General features: G+C 48.0%; 1 protein-coding gene across 3 annotated transcripts in view; it reads left to right on the forward strand.

Moving 5' to 3' along the window:
- IQSEC2 (IQ motif and Sec7 domain ArfGEF 2) overlaps nucleotides 1-21,579 on the forward strand; it is an 83,268-nt gene that overhangs the window by 51,327 nt on the left and 10,362 nt on the right. For all 3 annotated transcript variants that reach the window (XM_077145282.1, XM_077145283.1, XM_077145281.1), the window contains 6 exons: nucleotides 11,878-12,139; nucleotides 12,898-13,299; nucleotides 15,576-16,471; nucleotides 18,073-18,234; nucleotides 18,704-18,826; nucleotides 19,751-19,917. In XM_077145282.1, coding sequence (XP_077001397.1) covers nucleotides 11,878-12,139; nucleotides 12,898-13,299; nucleotides 15,576-16,471; nucleotides 18,073-18,234; nucleotides 18,704-18,826; nucleotides 19,751-19,917 — 2,012 coding nt within the window. The remainder of the gene's footprint in view (nucleotides 1-11,877; nucleotides 12,140-12,897; nucleotides 13,300-15,575; nucleotides 16,472-18,072; nucleotides 18,235-18,703; nucleotides 18,827-19,750; nucleotides 19,918-21,579) is intronic.

Consider the following 21,579-nt stretch of genomic DNA (forward strand, 5'->3'; position numbering starts at 1 on the left):
CTCTGGCCAAGGGCATGGGAGCTGAAGCTTGGAGGAAGCAAAAAATACTTCTGGCTGAGAGTCAGGGAGAACTTCCTGCAGGAAGCAGCATTTGGGCTGGGCCATGAAGTTCAGAGAAATTTCCATAGGCAAAGACAAGCACAGAAGGAAGAACATTCTAAGTGGAATAAAGAGAATCAGCAGAGGCATAGAGGTGCGAAAAGGCTGGACATGTTGATAGCATAATGAGCAAGTTAGTTTGACGAAGGCCGGGCATGAGTAAATAGGATAATATGGGTGCTAGTGATAAGACAGTAATAATAACAGCTACCATGTATTACACGCCAAGCTGACTCAGTGACAAGGTCCTTTACGTACTTGAATTCATTTAATCCCACTATGTCCTGCAGAATAGGTATTTCCTTATTTTACAAATAAGGAAAATGAGTCCCAGAGAGGTGAAGAAATGAACCCAAGGTCACCCAGTGAGCAGGTGGTGGGGCTGATATTCAAACCCAAGTCTGCCTCACTCTAAAGTTTGTGCTTTTTCTACCTGGCAGGAAAGACCAGGTGAGGCCACATGGGAGATGGGGGGACCTGAATGCTAAGTTGAGGGACCTGAACTTTTATCCAGGAAGCAATGGAGAGCCAAGGTGGGTGTCTGAGCAGAAGAGACACATGCTTGAAGGTGGACCTCAGGAAGGCTAATATGTCCCAAGAGGTCAAAAGGTATCTGGAGGTGATTTCAGTATCAAGTTGAGAGGTAGCAGTGGTGTGGCCAAGATAAGAGGGGAGCAAGCAGTGGGACTGGAATTTCATTTGATGCTCTTGACAGCCTTGAGAGGTGTGGACTTTCCCTTCTCCTTTTATAGATGAGGAATGGGAGACTCAAAAAGGGAGAGCTACTTGCTCAGGACTTTAGCCCTGGTTTGAATGATTTGCTGACTCAGTGATCCTGTAGAGCTCTGAGTCTGAGAAGGGTATGTGCATGTGTGTGTGGACGTGTGCGCTTGTCTGCCAGATGGATAGCAGTGCTTTCCCTTGTCTGTCCTTTCTCCTTCCCCTGTCTTTCCAATCCTCCTGTTTCCTGAATCCCATTCTTACTGCCTCCTCCGGGCCAAGGGATCTGGGAATGGGGCGATGCTGCTCGTTTCATTGGCTGTCCCCAGAAGATCAACCTTTTCACTCTCAGGCACCTGGTCCTCTCCCAGCCCTACTGTCTGTTCAAGCACCCTGTGAAAATGTAGCTCCAGCTCCAGTGACTGCCACATGCACACTGGTCCCTAGTCCTATTCAGCAGTTCCCCTAGGGGCAGGCGCTTGTTCCTGCAATGACTGTCCCTTCCTCCACCCCCGGTGCTGTGGCTGCTTCAATGCGGGTGCAAATGGCCACCTTGAGAACTTGATTCAGTTCATGAGCAGTTAACGATAGCCACCACCATGTCCCCATTACTATTGTTTGCCAGGCACTTGATGCACATTCAAGTCCTTGGAACAATCTGATGGAGTTGGCATCATGAGCCCCATTTTTACAGATGAGGAAACTGAGGCTCAGAGAGAGGCCACAGCATGCCTGGGGTCACATAGCTTGTAGAGCTGAGATCTGAACCCAGGTGTGCTTTCTTCCAAAGCCTGTAGGCTTTCCCCACTCCATTTCTGAGCATCGCCTATTTTGCCAACCCTCACCCTTCAGGAAATACAAATCTTTGTTCTTCAAGGGCAGAGTGGATTTCTAGAGTTTGTGCCATGTCTACCCAGAGGACCTGATGGGATGAGTCTGAGATTTGAGCTCTAGGAACTCTAGGTTCAAATCCTGGTTCTACCACCATCCCAGCTGTGTGTCCTGGGGCAGTTATCTAACCTCTCTCAGCTTTGGTTCCCTCATCTGTGAAAGGTTACTGTTGCAGGGGTTAAATGAGATAAAATAAAAGTGCCTGCTTGGAACAGATTGCTATTATTTATATTAAAATGAAGATTGGGCACCTGTCACAGTCAGATGTGGAGTTTAAACTCTGAGGGTGACCTGTAACATAGGAGTTCCTCAAGACTGAGCCCAGTATGAGGGCTGGGGTGGGGGGTTGGGGGACCAGCAGCAGGCTTTTTGGAGAGTGAGTTGGGAATGACCCTGGATAATCCATCATGCTGTCCCCCTTTTTGGACTCCCAATCCTAACCTCACCACCCTGGTTCCAGCCCTTCATGTATCTCCCCTGCTCTGCAAACTAATGCCTCTGCCTCTCTCTGTCACCCGCCGCCTGTGGCCTCTACCTTGCCCTTCCTGGCCCCAGGGAAGAGGAGGAGGAGGAGGAGACTGAGGAAGAGGAAGAGGAAGACGCTCATCAGTTCTGCTGTCCAGCCTCCGAGTGCAGCAGTCCCTCCTCTCGGTAACTGAGAGGACAAGGGTCATTTTCTATGCAGAAGCAAAAGCCTTAACCAGCCCCCTCCCCCAGCCCCCGCGGATCCCCCATGGGACCCTGTCCCCTGCTTCAGGAACCAGATGGGCAAGCTTCGTGCCCCTTCTTCCCCCCACTTCTTGGAATTCCCATCCCCACTGCTATCTCCCCTGGACTCCAGCCCCTGAATTATAAAGAGCTGGAGCCCCAGGTCTGGCTGAATTGTGGGAGAAGCAGAGCTTTGCAGCTTTTGGAGCCTGGATCATCCTGCACCCACACTCTCACTTCCCAGGCACCCTGGAGCCTGCCACTCCTGGAGAGGTCTCCAAATGACATCCCGAGGACCTACCTCTGTCCTCAGTGAGCACAAACAGAGATGCAGGGTGCCTAGGGCTCAGAGGACCAGACGGGGGCAGGACCCAGCCTGCCTAGTTCCCGTCATTCCCTTGTTGTGGCCATCGCTGCCATCTCCTCCACTGCTTGAAGGCCTTGTGCCATGCCCCCTGCCACTCCCATAATGCTCTGTAAATATAATCAGGAGGAGAAGGCCTTTCAGAGTATGTTGCTGTGTACAAAGGAATTTCCATCAATAAAAGCTGATCTCTTCTCTCTGTCTGATGTATGTTCCACCCCAACCCACTTCCCTTTCCCCATCTCCCCTGGGGCCTTAACTTCTTTCCTGTCCAGGGCTGGGAACGGGCTGGGAAAGAGAATAGGGACTGTGTTTGATTCGTGGTATTATCAACACTCAAGAGGCACTCAATAAATGAATGAATGGTGCGGACAGGCCTGTTGCAGTTGTCTTCTTTAGCCTTTAGCCTGAGGCAGCAAGAGCTGGCTAACCTTGGACATGTTTCTTGATCTCTCTGTTGACTTCATAATTTGCCCCTCTGTAAAATGAGAAGGGAGGTTAGGCCGGAAGCTCTCCAAGGACTCTTCCAGCTCTGATATTCTGTGAATCTGAGATGCTACAATCTTAAGAAACTATGATTATATGAAGTTAAAATATCATAATTCAGTGACATATTCCATGCAATTCTGTGATTTCTGTCTCTATAATTCTGTGATTTTTATGTTCTCCAATGCCGTAGTTTTAAGACTTCATGGTGCTACTATTTAAAAAAATTCTGACAGTGTAATTTTAAGATGCTGTAATGTTAAGATTCTTTGATTCTGGGCTTTGAAGAGTCTGTGATTCTACAACTTTAGGGTTCTCTCAATCTGCGAAAAAGCCATTTTCCCCCGATACAACGACCCTAAATATTTCCTGCACCAGGCCAGAAACTGTCAGCAGGAGGCTGGGAGGTGTTCTCTTTGGATCTGTAGGACCTTTATCTTCCATGAGATGTCTGAGTTAGGAGCAAAGACAGAAGACCGTGAAGTTGGCTTATACCTGACTTTTTCCTGTCTGAGCCTTTGGCATTAAACAAATTCGAGTTTAATTTCTGGTTCTACCACTTACTAGCTGTGTAACCTTGAGCAAGTATTTTCTTCTTGAGCTTTCATTTTCTGAGTATACTGAGAAAAGATCTACCTCTCTGGGTTCTCATGAAGATTAATGAAAGAATGCAGAGAGCCCAACATAAGGTCTGGTGCATAGTTGGGCAAGTGTACAATGATTGGTGGCTCTTGTTTTGACTAAGGTTCAGATTGAAGTCCCTTCTCCTTTCCTCCCCCCCCCCCCTTCAGTGTCCCTATCACATTGATCCTGTAGTTTTTCCAGAGCCTCACCTCAAGCACTCCTTGTTTCACTCAGTCACTAAACACATCTGCTTGGTCTCTGATTCAAATTCTCATTTATTTCTCCCCTCTCTCCCTTCCTACTCATCCTCCCTCCTCTCCCTTCTTTCCCTCTCTCCTTCCTTCCTTAAACTAACTAACTAGCTTCCTTCTCTGTCTCTCTTCCTTATTTACTCTGAAAACAACTATTGCTTGGGCACCTACTGTGTGCAGCACCTCAAGCTAAACACTGTGAAGAATCAAGAGTAAGATAGTGACTCTGTTGTCCATGAGTTCTCCCTCTCTCAGTGGAAATGAGAGATCCTCTGGGAAAGTGATTGGGCCGTGAAGGGCAAAAATGAGCAGAAGTGACTTCAGTGATAAGCAAAATAGGTTCCTGGCTCAAGGAGGAGGGAGATGTCAAAGTGTGGGCCGGAGGATCCAGGAGGGTTTGCTGGAGAAAGAGAGGCAAGAGGTGGACCTTGAAGGGTGGGGAGGGTTTGAATAGGTGGCAAGGGATGAGAAGGCATTACAGGGAGGTAGGGCCAAGACAAAAACCTGGTGGAGAGTTCCAAGGTCATGTTGGGAGATGGTGAGTAGATTACTCAGTTCAGTTGGCTCTCCAGGGTGTATGAATCTAGGTGACTTGGACTCTGGAGTGGGAGACCCTTCTACCTTTTATTTGGAGTAGAAGGAAGTGTGGTGGTGGGTGGGGGATGAGGGTTAGACTAAGTGGAGGGAAAAGGTAAGTTCAGATATAACCATCCTGGGTGCTGTGGGGCAAAGACTCCTGTGTAGGCAACTGTATTGGTTGAATAGAGCAGAAGGCCTTTGCTGTGTGAAGGGGGAAGGTTGACTATCGTGAGAGAGATATGTGGACATGCATGGTCTTTGTGTGAGGTTGTGCAAGTCTTAACAGTAGTGAAAGACCATGTGCACTATTATGCATCCAAGGGAATGTTGACTTATGAGACTGGGATTTGAGGAACTCTGAGTGTGTGGGGTCAATTGTATGACCTGTGACTTCCAGTGTGTGGCAGGCTCTATGGGTGTGTCTGATGGATATAATTGCAAGGCTGGGTGTGAGTGGCTTTTGAGCTTGTGGGGCTGTAGCTTTTAGGGTGACAGTTGTCAGGCAGGATAGTCACGCACACACAGACACACATGACTGCCACCTGTGTTCTTAGGGTACCAAGGTGGGTGCTGAGCACCTACAGTATGCTGGGCGCCAGCTTCAGTATATGGGTCTACAGAGGTGACTCATACCAGGACACTGACTTTAGGAAACTTGTAGTCAAGGGAAAAGGAACAGGGTAGGGCCCAAACACTTCAAGAGAGAATCACAAGACAGCCAGTGATGATAAGGACCAACTATGATATGGATTTGCACAAGACACAGAGGAAATAGTAGCTGACCATGTCAGGTGCTGTGAGAGGAGGGAGTGAGTCAGAGCCAACTTCCCAGGAAGACCTTCTCAAACTACTGCAAGATGAAGATGAGCACACACCCAGACAGATGAAGGCTGGCGGTAAAGGGAAAAGGCAGAAGAAACAAAGGAGGAGATGTGGACCAGCTCACCTAAAAAAACTGCAAATTAAGTTACTGTTTGCTGATGTTCAAGAGCTTAAAGGAGCATGTTAGGAGGGTGGCTGGACAGATTCAAAGGGGCTTCTTAAAAGGGGCTTCTGAAGTGAAAAGACAGACACTGGCCTGGAAGGTAGGGGATTTGGGTTCTCATGCTATGTGACCCTGGGCGAGTCACTTTGGCTCTCTGTGCCTCAGTTTGGACTTGATGGCATTGGATGGTTCATAAAGTCCATCTCAGCTCTGTGGATCATCTACCCTTGGCCAGCAAAACCCATGAGTCATTGCTCTTGAAGTCAGAAACATCTTTTATCTAACCTCAGTCTTCCCTGCTTCCTCTGGGTTGCTTCCTCATTCATACACTCTACAGATGTTTACCCAGCATTTGGCCCTTTGTGTGGCACTGTGGGAAAGCATGGAGAGATGGAGAATGCAAGGACTCTACCTTTGAAGTGCTGCTCAGTGCCTAGTGTGGGGTAAGAGCACATGAGCTTTGTGTTCAGAGATGCCTTCATCTGCATCCTGGCTCCTCCATTGCTGACCTTTGAGACCTTGGGCAAGTTACTTCATCTCTCTCTACCTCAGCTCCCCTCTCTGTGTTGTCCCTTCAGGGGAGTTACTATGCCTAGCAAAGAGTAGGTGCTCAGTAAATAACAACAGTTATTTTTAGGGATGAAAAGAGGCAGAGCCAGTACTCAAACCCAGGTCTTTGTATTCTCAAAGCCTTTGTTTTGAAAGCTTTGTAGTCTCAAAGCCACTGTACCACCCAGTCAGCCCCTTAGGGTGGGGAGGTCTCCTCCCCTGTCAGCACCTGTGCCAAGTCAGGCTGAGCCCAGGTTCGGAATCTCTGTGTCACTGGGAGTGTATAGCAGAAATAGCTTGCAGAAGAGCTGTTGGAGGAGAGAGGGTGGTTGGTGGTCCCGTCTGCTGTGTTGTCTCCTTGCCCAGTATTTCTGTCGTCTCCTTGCCCAGTCTTCTCTCAGAGCCCAAAGCCCCTGGCCCTGTTTAGGTGTGCTAACTTCCACATCCTGTTTTTTTGTTTCTCACTTTGTGTGCCCCTCTTCTAGCTTAAGTTGTCATGTGAATAGTCCTCAGCATCCCCAGCTTCCTTTTGCCCTCTTCTTGTGGTTTCCGTAGCAACAGCCCCCAATTGTTTCCATAACAACTGCATCCTGATCCCATTCCCTGCTGGCTGCCTGGTTCTGGGTAACGCCAATAAATGGAAGGAGGGGGAGAAGACCTCCCATCAAGACCAGCATCTGGGGAAGGTCGGTGCCCACACCATGGGCAGGCTAGGCTCAAATCCCTAGGGAACTTCCTACCCCACTTCTCCCCATCTTGGTGTCTTGGCTCACCAGATTCCCTCATCCCTCATCTCTACCAGCTTCTCTTAGGCAAGGTCCACTTCAAAACCTTCCTTCCCCAAAAAGACTTCAAAAGGAAGCAGGGGAAATAGCATTAGCTTTGGGGTTTGAATCCCTGTTCTGCCACTTGCTAGCCGTGAGACCTTTGGCATTCACTTCCCTTTTCAGAGCCTTTTTCTTCATCTGTAAAATAGGAATCCAAATTCTCTTCTCATGTTTGCCATGCAGATTAAATAATGTGCAGAAAATGCTTGACACAGGAAAGGTGCACAGTAAGTATGAGTTTATTTTTATTCTGCTCAGCCACCCCCAGGCAGAAGGGATCTTTCTCCTGAGCTCCTCCAGCGCTTCCTCTGTTCCTCAGCCCTGATAACTTTCCGCTTTGTACTGTGTTTATTTGTGTAACATGGCTTATTTCCCCCTCTGCAGAGGATGGTCTCCAATTTCCCTCACAGAGAGTGGACGTGTGTGTGTGTGCCTGTGTGTCCATGTGTGTTCTGGTATGCAAATAATCTGTGTGTGTGATTGTGTCTGTACATGTGCATGTTTGTCTGTGTTCATGTCTGTTTTCTTGTGTTTGTAGGTGTGGGTTTGCGTCTAGATTTGTCGGTCTTTAGATGTGTCTGTTTTCATACCTGTGTGTTTATTTGTGCTTGTGTGTGTACTTTGTTTCTGGCTGGAAGGAGCTTAGAGAGGGGGGGTGGGTCTCCTGGGCACTTTCTGAAGCCTGGGAATCCAAAGAAGGAATTGCATATGCTGAGGCCCTGTGCAGATAAGAAACAGGCGCAGAGAGGTAAGGTGACATGCCCAGGGTCACACAACTGGTAAATGGCAGAATCAGGACCTGAAGGCTGAGGACTTCCCAGCTTTTTACTCTACATATTCTGTGTGTGTGTGTGTGTGTGTGTGTACATGTACGAGAGAGAGGGAGGAGGACAGAAATTTTCTATGTGATCGGCAAGTCCTCAGGAATCTTTTGGGGGCTCTGATTAGGAGGCTTCTAAATCCTCAGATTCCATTTCTTCAACAATGCGTATAGTGTCAGGAGCAACCCCCTCAAGCATGCTCCTTTTTGCCAGGCCGTCTTGCAGGAGGCTGTGTTGACAGCCCAACCTCCCTACCATTATTCCCTTGGCAACCAAAAAAAAGGGGGCGAGCTCTTGAGGGGGAAATTGCCAAAGAGTGGAGAGCAAGGGGCGGCACGGAACCAGGAGTGGGGAGAGGTAACAAGATGTTTGCATCCCGGTTTTCTCATTTGGTAGTTTTGTGACCTTGAGCAAGATTTATTTACATCACTTCTCTGAACGTCAGTATCCTCATCTGTAAAATGAAGTTCGTGGTGGTTGGCTCAGTAAGTTGTGAGGATTCAATGAGCTAATTAAAACCCCTGCCCTAGGATACAGGTGACTACAGGGCCTTAAGGCAGCACAGAGGGAAGGTCTGTAAATAAGCCTGTGGGCAAGAGCTGAGTGAAAGGTTGAAAGGTGACCAGGAGTTAGTCAGGTTGGGGTAATGGGACACGGGCTATATGAGGCAGGGTTCAGGTCAGAAGGTCCATCAGTGACCATGGTGACCAATAGTTGGAGGCTATTCTATAAATGATGATCCTTATAAAACCTAAGTTAGATTATGTCCCTCCTCGCTCATCTCAATCAGAGCAAAAGCCAAAGTCTATACCATGGGTTCAGAGTCCTTCATAATTCGGCCCCCATTACCCCTCTATTCTTATCTCCTGTCACTCACTCTGTTCCAGCCTACACTGGCCTCCTCCTTGTTCCCCAAACAGGCTAGGCACAGTTCCACCTCAGGGCCTTTGCACTGGCTGTACCCTCTTTCTGGACTGCTTTTACCTTTTGCTACACAGCTCACCTACTCACTTTCTTCAGAGCTCTCCTTATATGTTATTTCTTCAGAAAGGCCTTCTGTGGCTACCACATCTAAAACAGCACCTTTTATCATTCGGCTTTAGTTTCCTTCCTACCACTTATCCCTATGTGAAATAATAATATATATTTGTTTCTTTACAGCCTTCTCCCCCGACTAGAATTGCATATCCCTGAGGGAACAAATCTATGCATCTTGTTCGCTGTTATATTCCCAGCACCTACCACTGTGCCTGGCATGTGGAAGGTTCTCAATTGTTGTTTGTTGAATGAGTGATGGGGAGCCATGAAAGAGTTTAATGTGGGGGAGTGGAATGGTCAGATTTGTATTTTTGAAAGCTCTCTCTGGCAACAGGATGGAGAATGGATTGGAAGAGGAGATTGGAGGCTGTGGTAAAAATCCACAGAGCAGCTGCCAGAGCTCATGCCTTGACCACCTCACTCCAGAAGCTTTTATTGAGCACCTACTCTGTGCCAGGCCCCCTGCTCTGTGTTAATTCAGAGATTACCAAGTTCTCTTCCTCTGCTGGGATTCTGGGAGTCATGAACACAAATAGCTGTCTCACTTGGCCAAAGCTAACCTTCACCATAAAAAGAAAGACAGACATGTGCCGTGTGTGGAAGCTCCAAGCAGGATCAGCAATGATTTGTGGCTGGAGGCAGGATTCAGGAGGGCTTCCTAGTGGTGGCATCTGACCTGAAACTTGACAGAACTGGGGTATGGGGGGATTTTGCAGATTGCAGAGGTGATGGGGATTGCATTTTCAGGAGGAAGGTATTGTATGAGCAAAAGTTTTGGAGGTGGAGAGTGGAGGAGTATCTGGGAGAAACAGGAGCTGGGCCAGGCTGGAGGAAAGGGTGGACAGGGTAGGGGGCTGGCAGCCAGCCCTGCAGTTTGCATTGCGCCCTGGAGTCAGACTATCTACCGTTAATAGCTTATGATCATAAATATGTTGCTTACCTTCTCGGGGCCTCAGTTTCTTTAGGTGTAAAATTAGGATAAGTAATATCCAGCTCATGGGGTTGTTTTGAAGTGTAAGCAAGCTATTAAATGTGAAGTGGTAAGAATGGTGTCTGAAAGTGCTAAGTGCTCAATAAATGTTAGCTGTTGTATCTTGGGGAAGCCTCAAATGCGAGGATAAGGAACCTGTGCTATCTCTTGTGGGCAGCTGGAGCTATGAATGGTTTATAAATAGAGGAAACAGTTGATCCAAACTGGGCTTGAACTGTGTACTGGGTGGGAGGGGAGAGGTTCGAGAGGTTACAGGTTGGGATCCTGCAGTCCTGAGGAGGAGGAGGGAAGAGGAGCATCTTAGATGCCTAGGGTAGACTGGGTTGAGTCTGACCCCTGGAGAGTAATGTCAGGAACCCCTGAGTCACAGGAAGAGAGGATTTGGGGTGGAGGATAGTCCCCCAGTCTGTTTCTACCTTGCTCATGGCAGTGCTGTAGACTAGCACTTGGGAGGATGGAAGATGAGCAGTGGGTTGGAATTCCCACCAGAGCTGCTGAGCTCCACCACCATGGCCCTGGACCCAGCCTCGTGGGTGCAGCCTCCCCACTCTGCCCAATCCTTGGCCTTCCCATGGGATGCCCGCAGTGCTCTTCTGTAAGGCTATCAGGCCAACTGAAGCTCCTTCATTGTACCTACCGCTTGTACCTACCCTAATTCACCTCTGCCCTGTGCCCTGGTGTCTACCAAGGAGGGACTGGGGAGTTGGCCCCTTAATCCTTTCACCAGCCAGGAGAGCTCCCCAATCCTGTGCCCCTCAAACAGGATCACTCTCTGGACCCCAGCACTTCCATCTCTATGCCCCAGCCACACCCATTCACACCCCCGCCCCTGTGCACGCACGTGCACACACACACACACACACATACACCACATACACACACGCACACGCACACAGCCTCCTCCTTGCCTCACTAGCTTGTTCTTCCCCTACTGACCCCTCCTTTGTTTTCCTGCTTCTGTGGCTCTGCCCTGCTCGGCGGCTCAGGGCACCTGGGCTCTGTCGCCACCTGGGTTCCCTGGCAGCCTGGTTGCCATGGCACTGTGGGAACAGGTTCCGGCGGAAGAACAGCTCTGGGTAAACCCCAGCAGGCAAGACCCGGTGCCCAGGTTCTGCCACTCTCTAGCCTCTAGTCCCCCTACCACCCTCTCTGAGCTGAGCAGAGGCGGCCATGAGGAGAAAGAGGAAGCTGCCCCGCAGGGCAGCGCTTTACCTGTGAGGATGCTGGATGGGCGGCGCCTCCCGCTGTTGCCCAGGGAACTGGCCAGGACCAGAGTCCCCGCAGCTGAGGGCTGGGGCAGGGTTGCAGTGGGGGGCAGGGCTGGTGGAGGGAGTTGGGGTGGGGGTGGGGGAGCCCCGGAGACAAGGCTGGGAGGGGATGGCACTGCGGGGGGAGGGCGTGGGGGAGGGGGGATAGTACTCTGAGGAAACGTGCAGCCTGCCCTGTGCTGGGGATAGGCCCTGAGGGATGAAGCTGTGACAGAAGTGTTCTGTCGGGGGCAGGAGGGCTTGGGGATGGAGCTGTTAGAGAACAGGACTATTAGAAAAAGGGGCTTGAGGGGACAGAGCCAGGAGGAAGCTGGTCTGGGAATAAGGCCTTGAGGAGAAGTGGCCATAAAGGGACCAGGCTGTGAGGGGTAAGTAGGACTGGGGATAGAACTGTGAGAAAACAGAGAGGCTTGATGGAAAGGAGTCTAAGAGGATGGGGCTGTGAGGAATTTGCGGCAGCAAAGGAGATGGTATTTGGGGATGAAGCTGTGAGGTGATAGGGTTGTCAGTGGGGAGACAGCTTGAGGGGCCTCAAAGTATTGGGGCCCCCCATATCTGTGAGGAAGCTGGGGGTAGCTGGTGATAGAAGGAGATATCTGGTCTACCTACTCTCAGACTGGCGCAGCAGGCCCCCCTCTTTTCCCATATCCTGGCTCATCTTATCTCATCCCCACAGTGTGGAGGGTGATGCCCCAGGCAGTGACCTGAGCACCGCGGTTGATAGCCCTGGGAGCCAATCCCCCTACCGGCTGAGCCAGCTGCCTCCCACCAGCAGCCATATGGGGGGCCCCCCTGCTGGGGTGGGCCTTCCCTGGGCTCAGCGGGCACGCCTTCAGCCAGCCAGTGTCGCCCTGAGGAAACAGGAGGAGGAGGAGATAAAGCGCTCCAAGGCTCTATCGGACAGCTATGAACTCTCCACAGACCTGCAGGACAAGAAGGTGCAGAAGAGATAGCTCTCTGGCTGGGAGCAGGGAGCAGGGAGTGGGGATGCAAGAGAGCCAAGGGAGGGATTGGGATGTGGCATTTGAGTGTGGTGTCTGGGGGTGGGGGGGGATAGTGGGACTGGAATTGGAAAAGACTGACTCCACGACCTTTCACCCGCTTAGGAATTCACTCGCTCACTCACTCACTCACTCATTCACCAACCTTCCACTGAGCCTTATATTTATTCAGCAAACATTTCTTGAGCTCCAATACCATGCCAGGTGCCTAGAGATGTAAAGATGAATGAGACCTGGACCCTGTCCTCAAAAAAAACACTCAGTCTTATGGTGGAAGCACCCACATAAGTGACAATTTTAGAACAGTGTGATACGATATTTTGTTGTTCAAACAAAAAAGTAACAGCACACTACATATAGAAAATAAAACACAAACTAAATATGGATCTTCCTCCTTCCTTTGGCCTTTCTTGTTCTAAATTTAATTCTCCCTTCTTTCCTTTGTGACTTCTCTCTTTTTTTCCAATTTTTTTTTTAGAATAATGAACATTCTTGTAAATAAAAAAAAAAAGTCCAATATACTATGACAAACGCTATCTATGATTAAAGAGAGAACACAACACTAAAATCACAACCTGGCAGTCAGGTGACTGTGAGCAGTTAGCTGTGACTTGGGTGTCAATGTGGTTGAGGGCCCAGGGAGATGAGGCTGTAATGAATTTCTGACCTTGCTCTCCTCAATCCTCCCCTGACAGGTAGAAATGCTGGAGAGGAAATATGGGGGCTCCTTCCTCAGTCGCAGGGCTGCCAGAACCATCCAGACAGCCTTCCGGCAGTACCGCATGAACAAGAACTTTGAAAGGCTACGCAGCTCAGCTTCAGAAAGCCGCATGTCCCGCCGCATCATCCTATCCAACATGCGGATGCAGTTCTCCTTTGAGGAGTATGAGAAGGCCCAGAACCCTGCTTACTTCGAGGGCAAGCCTGCCTCGCTGGACGAGGGTGCCATGGCTGGTGCCCGGAGCCACCGCCTTGATCGGGGGATCCCATATGGGGGCTCCTGTGGTGGTGGCATCGATGGCGGTGGAAGCTCTGTCACCACATCCGGCGAGTTTTCTAATGACATCACGGAGCTTGAGGACTCCTTCTCCAAACAGGTCAGGATCCCTCCATATTCATGTTCTGCCTACTCCTGCTACATTTTCCCTATACTCTAAACTGAAAGAAGTTTGTACAACAAGCATTTAATAACACTAAGTAGCTACAGTTTGCATGGAGACTCTGAGAATTATGAGAAATAATTTGCAAGACAAAAAATGTGGTTAAATTAAAAATCTGGGTGTACAGAACAAATTAGAAAATAAATGTTCTCACTATTTGGAACTTGATCCACTATCAAATTAAGACTTAATTAACAGGTGATGTGCTCCTCCTGTGTGCCAGGAGCCACGTTTGCCTCATAACAGACCTACAAGACAGGAATTATGACTCCAATTTTATACAGGAGGAAACTGAGGTTCTGAGGCTTTGAAAGGTGAAGTGACTTTCCCAAACTGGTTTGGAATCCAACTCTCTCTGGTTTCAAAGCCCACGCATCAGATGCTGTGCTGGGCACTGTAAGGAAGATAGATGAACTGGCCATGTCCTCATGCTCGTGGACCTCTCAATCCAATAGGAAATGGCCGATCTGGCACAATACTGTCTCCTGAAGCAGAGTGTGTGCAGAGGCAGGAGAAAGGATCACATATAGGACTGTGGGGACCCAAAGTAGGGAATGGAAACTTTTCTTCTGGGAGGACCAGAGAAGATTTCTTTGAGAAAACAGCTTTAGAGCTGGGACTTACCAGACATAAGATTTAGCAAGTTAGAGGTAATTGGGAGGGTGTTGCTTGCATGGACATTGCATCAGCAAAAGTGTGAAAGGGTGGGAGTGTGTGTAATAGGCAATGATGGTGGTGGGAGGTCATTCTGGATTTGGGATGGCAGGCGTGTCTGCCCAGGTTTGAGTCCCAGTTCTGCCATTTCCTAGATGTATGACCTCAGGAAAATGATTTAAGTTCACTGAAATATGATGAATAACGTGGAAATAAAACCACGTTTTTAAGGCTGTTTTAAGGATTCAATTCAATTAGGTAACATATACAAAAGCACCTAGGACATGGTAGCTGCTACGCCTCTTGGTAGAAGTTGTTGAGTGAATGAATGAATGAATGCAGTTTTATAAGAAAAGAAATCACTCTGCTCTAACCTTTGTGATCTGGCCTTGCCATCAGCTTGTGCATGCTTCACTCAAGCTAGTGATGGGGGGTTGTGGAAGGAAGGAGAGAAATATTGAAGAAAAGATGTATCTCATTCATCCATTCATTCAAATAGTCTATTCGATGTCAAGCAGTGAGCTAAAAAGAGAGAATCCAGGCTTGAATCCAGCCCTCAAATAGGGGAAATGGGAGATCACAGTCTGGTGGAGGAGATAAATGAACCAGGCCTTATCCTAGCTCTCAGTGCTATCCAAGTCTGGTAAGGGAAGTACATTAGTTATCTATTGGTACATAACAAATTACCCCAGATTGAGCCATTTAAAACTCAGCTTAAACAGCAAATATTTATCATCTCATACAGTTTCCTGAGGACCAGGAATCTGGAAGTGTCTCTGCTGGGTAGTTCATGCTGTAGGCTGAGACTGCAATCTCTGAAGACTTGACAGGGGTGGTGGATCTGCTTCCAAGCTCACTCATTTGGCTGTTGGCAGGAGGCTTCAATTTCCCACCATGTGGGCTTCTCCATAGGACTGCTCATGATGAGACTTCCCCCAGAGTGAGTGGGAGAGAGAGAGTGTGCACACAAGTGAGCAAGATCACCCAAGATGGAAGTTGCAGGCTTTTATAACCTAATCTCACTGCTATGTGCTATTGGTCACATGTACCAACTCTGGTACAATGCAATATATAAGGGTGTTGATTCCAGGCAGTGGGGAATCATTGGGGACCATCTTGGAGACGAGTTAACCAGGCTTGATCCATACGCTCAAGACTACATATTACACATTTCCTAAGAGAGAACCAGACAGAGAATTCTGGGATCTTATTTTACCCTGGGGGATGACAGAGCCAAGAATATGGATTGAATCAGTTAGGAGGTAGCATTTAGCTTGGGTCTATATGGGCATGAAAGAGGTATTGGGATATCTGAGAAGGGAACATGTGGGCATCAGTCCCAGCACTTATGAGTTCACAATGGCTCCCTGAGAATTACTTTATAGACTGCAGAGAACCTGTTGGGGGTGGTGGGAATCCCTCTTCTTGGCTGACCTGCCAGGAAGATCCCCCCACCCCCACCCTTCCTTCCTTTCCATCTTTCTGCCATCCTACCACCCTTCCCTTTACTATTCCTTCCTTTCTCTCCCCTTCCCTCCTCCCCTACCCCCCTCCCATAGGTAAAGTCTCTGGCTGAATCCATCGACGAGGCCCTGAACTGCCACCCATCAGGGCCCATGTCTGAGGAGCCAGGGTCAGCCCAACTGGAGAAACGGGAGTCAAAGGAACAGCAAGAGGACAGCTCGGCCACATCCTTCAGTGACCTTCCCCTCTACCTGGATGACCCAGTTCCCCCACCATCCCCTGAGCGACTGCCCAGCACAGAGCCCCCACCCCAGAGCAGGCCCGAGTTCTGGGCACCAGCCCCTCTCCCACCAGTTCCTCCCCCAGTGGCATCAGGAACCCGGGAAGATGGTAGCCGTGAGGAAAGCACTCGCAGGGGTCCTGGGTGCTTAGAGTGCCGGGATTTCCGGCTGCGGGCTGCCCACCTTCCCTTGCTTACCATTGAGCCTCCTAGTGACAGCTCCGTGGACCTGAGTGACCGCTCAGATCGCGGCTCTGTCCACCGCCAGCTGGTGTATGAGGCTGATGGCTGTAGCCCCCATGGGACCCTGAAGCACAAGGGGCCACCAGGCAGGGCCCCAATCCCACACCGTCACTACCCAGCCCCTGAGGGCCCAGCCCCAGCCCCTCCAGGGCCCCTGCCACCAGCCCCCAACAGTGGCACTGGGCCCAGTGGTGTGGCTGGGGGTCGGAGGTTGGGGAAGTGTGAGGCAGCAGGTGAGAACTCTGATGGTGGAGATAATGAGAGCCTCGAGAGCTCCAGCAATTCCAACGAGACTATCAACTGCAGCTCTGGCTCCTCTTCTCGGGACAGCCTGCGGGAGCCTCCAGCCACTGGCCTCTGCAAGCAGACCTACCAGCGGGAGACGAGGCACAGCTGGGACTCACCAGCCTTCAACAACGACGTGGTACAGAGGCGGCACTACAGAATTGGCCTCAACCTCTTCAATAAGTATGTATTTGCCCATTCTAGCTTCCACACCTCTTCCTACCCTGCCACAGGCACTCTGGTCCCTGGGCCTGAACTCCAAACTGTGATCCTGGTACTGCCATTCTCTCATTCTGTGGAATAGTGTTCTTCCTCAGCTGTTCAGGGAAGATAATTGGCAACAGTGTGGCAGAGTGGAAAGACCCTCAAAACTCCTGGTTCTAGCTAGTACTGCTACTGACTGTGTGATCTTGGGCAAGATGTTCCCACTCTCTTGGCCTCAGTTCACTATCTATAAAATGGATTCCAAACCTTTTCTCCCCTACCTCTCCTCTTAAGTGGGAAGGTAAAGTGGTATAGAAAGAGCCCTGGTCTAGAAAACAGGATACCTGGACCCGTAGTCTGATTTTGGGCTAGACTCACTGTGTAACCCTGGGCAAGGTGTGTTTCTTTCCTGGGCTTCAGTTTTTCCATCTAAAAAAATAGTAGCAGGGGTGCAAGTGTAGTTCACTGGTAGAATTCTTGCCTGCCATGCGGGAGACACAGGTTCGAGTCCCGATCCATGCACTTCCCCCCCCCCCAAAAAAAAGCCAACAAGCAAAACAAACAAACAAAAAATTCAACAAATGGTGCTGCAATAATGGGATACTCACATGGAAAAATAATGAAATGTGACCCCACCATACAGCATACAAAAAAATAAAATAAAAATAGCAGGGCAATGTACCTTTGAGGTGTTGGGAGGCGAGGTGGAGTGCTGTCCTAGTCAGTGACTGTGGCTGAGCTCTTTCTAGGTGCCTGGTCTTGTGCTTGCTTAGAAGGGGAAGATGTGTGCCATTTGATTAGAAAATGAGAAAACAATGCCTTACATCTTTATAATCTGTGAAACACTGCCACCTAGATTTAATTCTCACAATAACTTGGCGAGTCAGATAGTAGTGTCCGTGTTTTATAGATTAAAAAAATTGAGGTTTGGAGAAGTAAGGGAATTATCCAGAGTCATGCAATTTAAGTGATGGACTGAGACCCCTGTAGCACCAAAGTCTCTTCTAAATTCTAACTTCCTGGGGTTCTAGGTTCTGGGGCTCTGAATATGGGAACTAGTATCTGATATTCAGACCCAGATATCTGGCCTAGTGGAAAAAGAAGGGAACAGTCATCTATGGAAACTTCATAGATGACACCTGCCTGTGTGGGATGTGGAACATGGGACAAAGTAACCTCTCCATTTCTTTCCTACTTGGAGGTTCTGTGACTTAGAACTCATGCCTTCTCTCAGTGCCTGCTGTGAATATCAAAGCTCTTGGTCTATAGCAGTTTCTCCTTAAATACTGAAAATATTGAAAAATTGAAAATTATGGTGTTGCTGCCAGTGAAAGAGGAAGTCTGGTTGAGGATATCTTAGAATTTTGAAGCTCTGTGAAATGGGCATGTGGTTTCCTCTCCCTGGACCTCAGTTTTCACATCTGTACCTCAAAGTGTTGAGCCCAATTATATATTTAACTCTTTGGCTCTCTGAGACCATGCTTGAGCCCAAATGTAGTCCAGAGTGCTCTGTAATAGGACAGAGGGCACAGTTTGTTCCAGAAGGACAATCGTCTCATCTACTTTCCTTCTTTCTGTAGGAAGCCAGAGAAGGGTATCCAGTATCTGATCGAGCGGGGCTTCCTGTCAGACACACCGGTGGGAGTGGCACACTTCATCCTGGAGCGGAAAGGCCTGAGCCGGCAGATGATAGGGGAATTCCTAGGGAACCGGCAGAAGCAGTTCAACAGAGATGTGTTGGAGTGAGGAGCCCAGGATGGGGCAGGCTGGGCCAGGGATTCCTGGAAAAGGAGAACAGGAGGGAAGAAGAGGGAGCCTCAGATAAACTTTTAAAAACAGGATGACAGGACTTTCCTGCTCCCATTGCCCTCTGCCCCAAAGAGGTCTAATTTCTCTTGACCCTATTCTTAAAGTCTTCTGGGTGGCCCTGGGCAAAACGTGTTTGTCCTTTAGCCTGCTTTGGTTCTCAGTTTGCTTATCTCTGAAATGAGTGGGTTGATGGAAAGGATCCCTTGTCACTTTGTGTCCTACCTAGATTTTCTAAGATGAACTGAATTTCAAATACTCTATTCTCTTAAGTACTTGTTTGGGCCATGGGATCAGATTTTGGAAGTCTGTCAATGGAGATGTCTGTCCATTCAAGCACATCAGGATGGGTCAAAGGTTTTCAGCGGAGAAATTGAGTGTCACACCCTCATCTTTGCTCCTCAGCTGTGTGGTAGATGAGATGGACTTCTCCTCCATGGATTTGGATGATGCACTCCGGAAGTTCCAATCCCATATTCGAGTTCAGGGTGAGGCCCAGAAAGTGGAGCGACTCATCGAAGCCTTCAGGTATGTCTGCTTTCCACTCTTGAAGTCGCCCTTCCCTTCTTTAAGGGAGTATCTACAAGTCATCTCTTAGCCTCATAGTTTCCTCACCATAAGACAGAAATTATAAATTCTATCTTGCAAAGCAGTCATGAGGAACAGTTGTGTGTCCAGCTCAGCATCTGGGACACAGGTATTCAATAAATGACCAAAAAAAGAAAAGAACAAAAACAAAACAAAAAAAACCAGTAACAGCTACAATACATGAGCACTTACCAATGCCAGATGCTGAGCTAGACACTTTACATGGTTATTTCACTGAATATTCACAACCATCCTTAGAGGTAGGGGCTTCTATTATTTCCAGTTTGCAAATGAGGAATCTGAAGTTTAGGGAGGTTAAGTGACTCGCTCACAGTCATACAGCAAGTAAGCAGTACGGGCAGGATTTTAAATCAAATCTCTTATTCCATGATCCATGGACTTAAGCATTGTACTCTATTACAAATGCTTTGGGAATCAGATAGACCTGGGTATAAATCCTGTCTCCACCACTGTAGGGTATTTACAGCAGAAATAGAAGAGTTGAGAATTTGTTTCCCGTAAGGGGAAAAGGATTAGTTTGCAGTCAGAAAGATCTGGGTTTTCATCCTGACTTCACCTTGGGCAAGTTACCTCACCGTTTTGAGCCTCATCTGTAAAATAGAACTGCCAATAGTTACCTTGCAGGATTGTGATGGAATTACATGAAGCCCCTGGCACAGCTCCACAAAAGGGAGCGATTGTGATTTTTATGGCTAGTCTTGAGGAAACTCTAAAGAGGACACACCCAAAGGGCTAGGGAATATTTCTTGGAAGAAAAGGTTGGTGGTGCCAGAAGTGGGAGGATGTTGGGTAGATGGAGATTGCTGGTATCTGAGCCTGGCCTTGACCCCTCCTACCCTGCAGCCAGCGGTACTGTGTGTGTAACCCAGCCCTCGTGCGCCAGTTCCGGAACCCAGACACCATTTTCATCCTTGCTTTTGCCATCATCCTCCTCAATACTGACATGTACAGTCCCAGCGTCAAGGCTGAACGCAAGATGAAACTAGATGACTTCATCAAGAACCTGAGAGGTGACCAAACGTCCCTATTAGTTTTTCCTATCCTTCACCTGGGAAGGGAATGGGGGTGGGGGGGCGGCGGGAGAAGAAGGATGGGGGAGAGCACAGCTCCCCCCTGAAAATAACCAGTGATGTACTCACTTTCTACCAAGATTGGATATTCCCAGGACATTCATTTATCAATTCACTCAAATACTCATTAGTCCATTTACTCACTCATGTACTGAATATTTACTGAGCACCTACTGTATACTAGGCTCTGTTCTGGGTCCTGGCATTATAGCAATGCAGATGATAGAGAAAAGTCCTGGCCTTTAAAGAACTTACACTAATTTGCTCACTCAGTCACTCATTCATCTGTTTATTCATTCACTCATCCTTTCATTCATTCACCCTTCTTTCCCTCTCTTGTTTATGTCCATAAAGGCTCATTTAATTATTTTTTATATAATTTTGCTATTGAAGAAGTTGTAGGTTTACAGAAAAATCATGCAGAAAATACCAAGTTCCCATATATGCTTCTGTTATTAACACTTTGCATTAGTGTGGTATCTTTGTTGCAACTGATGAAAGAATGTTAGTATTATAATTGTACTATTAACTATAATTGTACTATTAACTATAGTCCAAAGTTTACATTAGGGTTTACTGTTTGTATTGTACAGCCCTATGGTTTTTTTAAAACCATTTTATTCTAGTGCAGCCTAAAATTTCTGCTTTTAATCACATTTAAATATATAATTCAGTGCTGTTAATTACATTCACAGCATTGTGCTACCATCACCACCATCCATTACCAAAACTTTTCCATCACTGCAAATAGAAACTCTTCCAATTAAGCATTAATTCCCCAATCCCTACCCCAGCCCCTGGTAACCTGCATTCTAGTTTCTGACTCTATAAATTTGCTTATTCTAATTATTCTACGTGCCCTTTCCTCCATTTATGTATTGATTCATTCATTCATTTAACCAGTCAACCAGCCAGCCAGCCCATCAACACTTTCTAAGTACCTCATGTGTGGCAGGCCCTGGGATGGGTGCTAAGGACAATGGAGAGGAGTCTGCCATAGTCCCTGCTATGAGAGAGCTCCATATTTGTGGGACAGACTGTCTTGAAGTACCCAGATAACTAAGACAAGACAAAAATTACACAGCGATGACAAGAGAGGCTAAAAATGTAGTCAGAGCTCAAAGGAGGGAGGGCCTACCACCTCCAACTAGTTTCATGGAGGAAGCGGTTATTTTGATGTGGCCCTTGAAGGCTTGTGACAGAATGGAGTTAAAGGAGGGATTACCTAGCAGTAAAAATAACAAAGGCACATAAGTAGGAAAATGTAGAGTGCTTTAGAGAGCAATCAAGATGGGATGGGTGATCCTTTGGGAAAGACAATTGGAACTGATACATAATGGCATTGAATGCCAGATGAAAGTGAATCTTTTATTGTTGATCTTTTATTGATCTTGATCTTTTATTCTTAGTTTATTGCATTGCTGTCAAGCCCACTTCTCTCCAAAGACCACCCTACTAAAAAATGGCACATATGTTAAGATTATTTAAACAAAAATGAAAGAGGGAAATATGACTCGAGAAAAAAAAAAAGATAAGCCAATTGTGCTGATACCGGGGTTTGCACAGTTGATAGGTTTTCAGCTGTCTGGCAGCTAAGGTTAA

This window comes from Tamandua tetradactyla, chromosome X (genome assembly GCF_023851605.1).
Source record: "Tamandua tetradactyla isolate mTamTet1 chromosome X, mTamTet1.pri, whole genome shotgun sequence".
Lineage (NCBI taxonomy): Eukaryota > Metazoa > Chordata > Mammalia > Pilosa > Myrmecophagidae > Tamandua > Tamandua tetradactyla.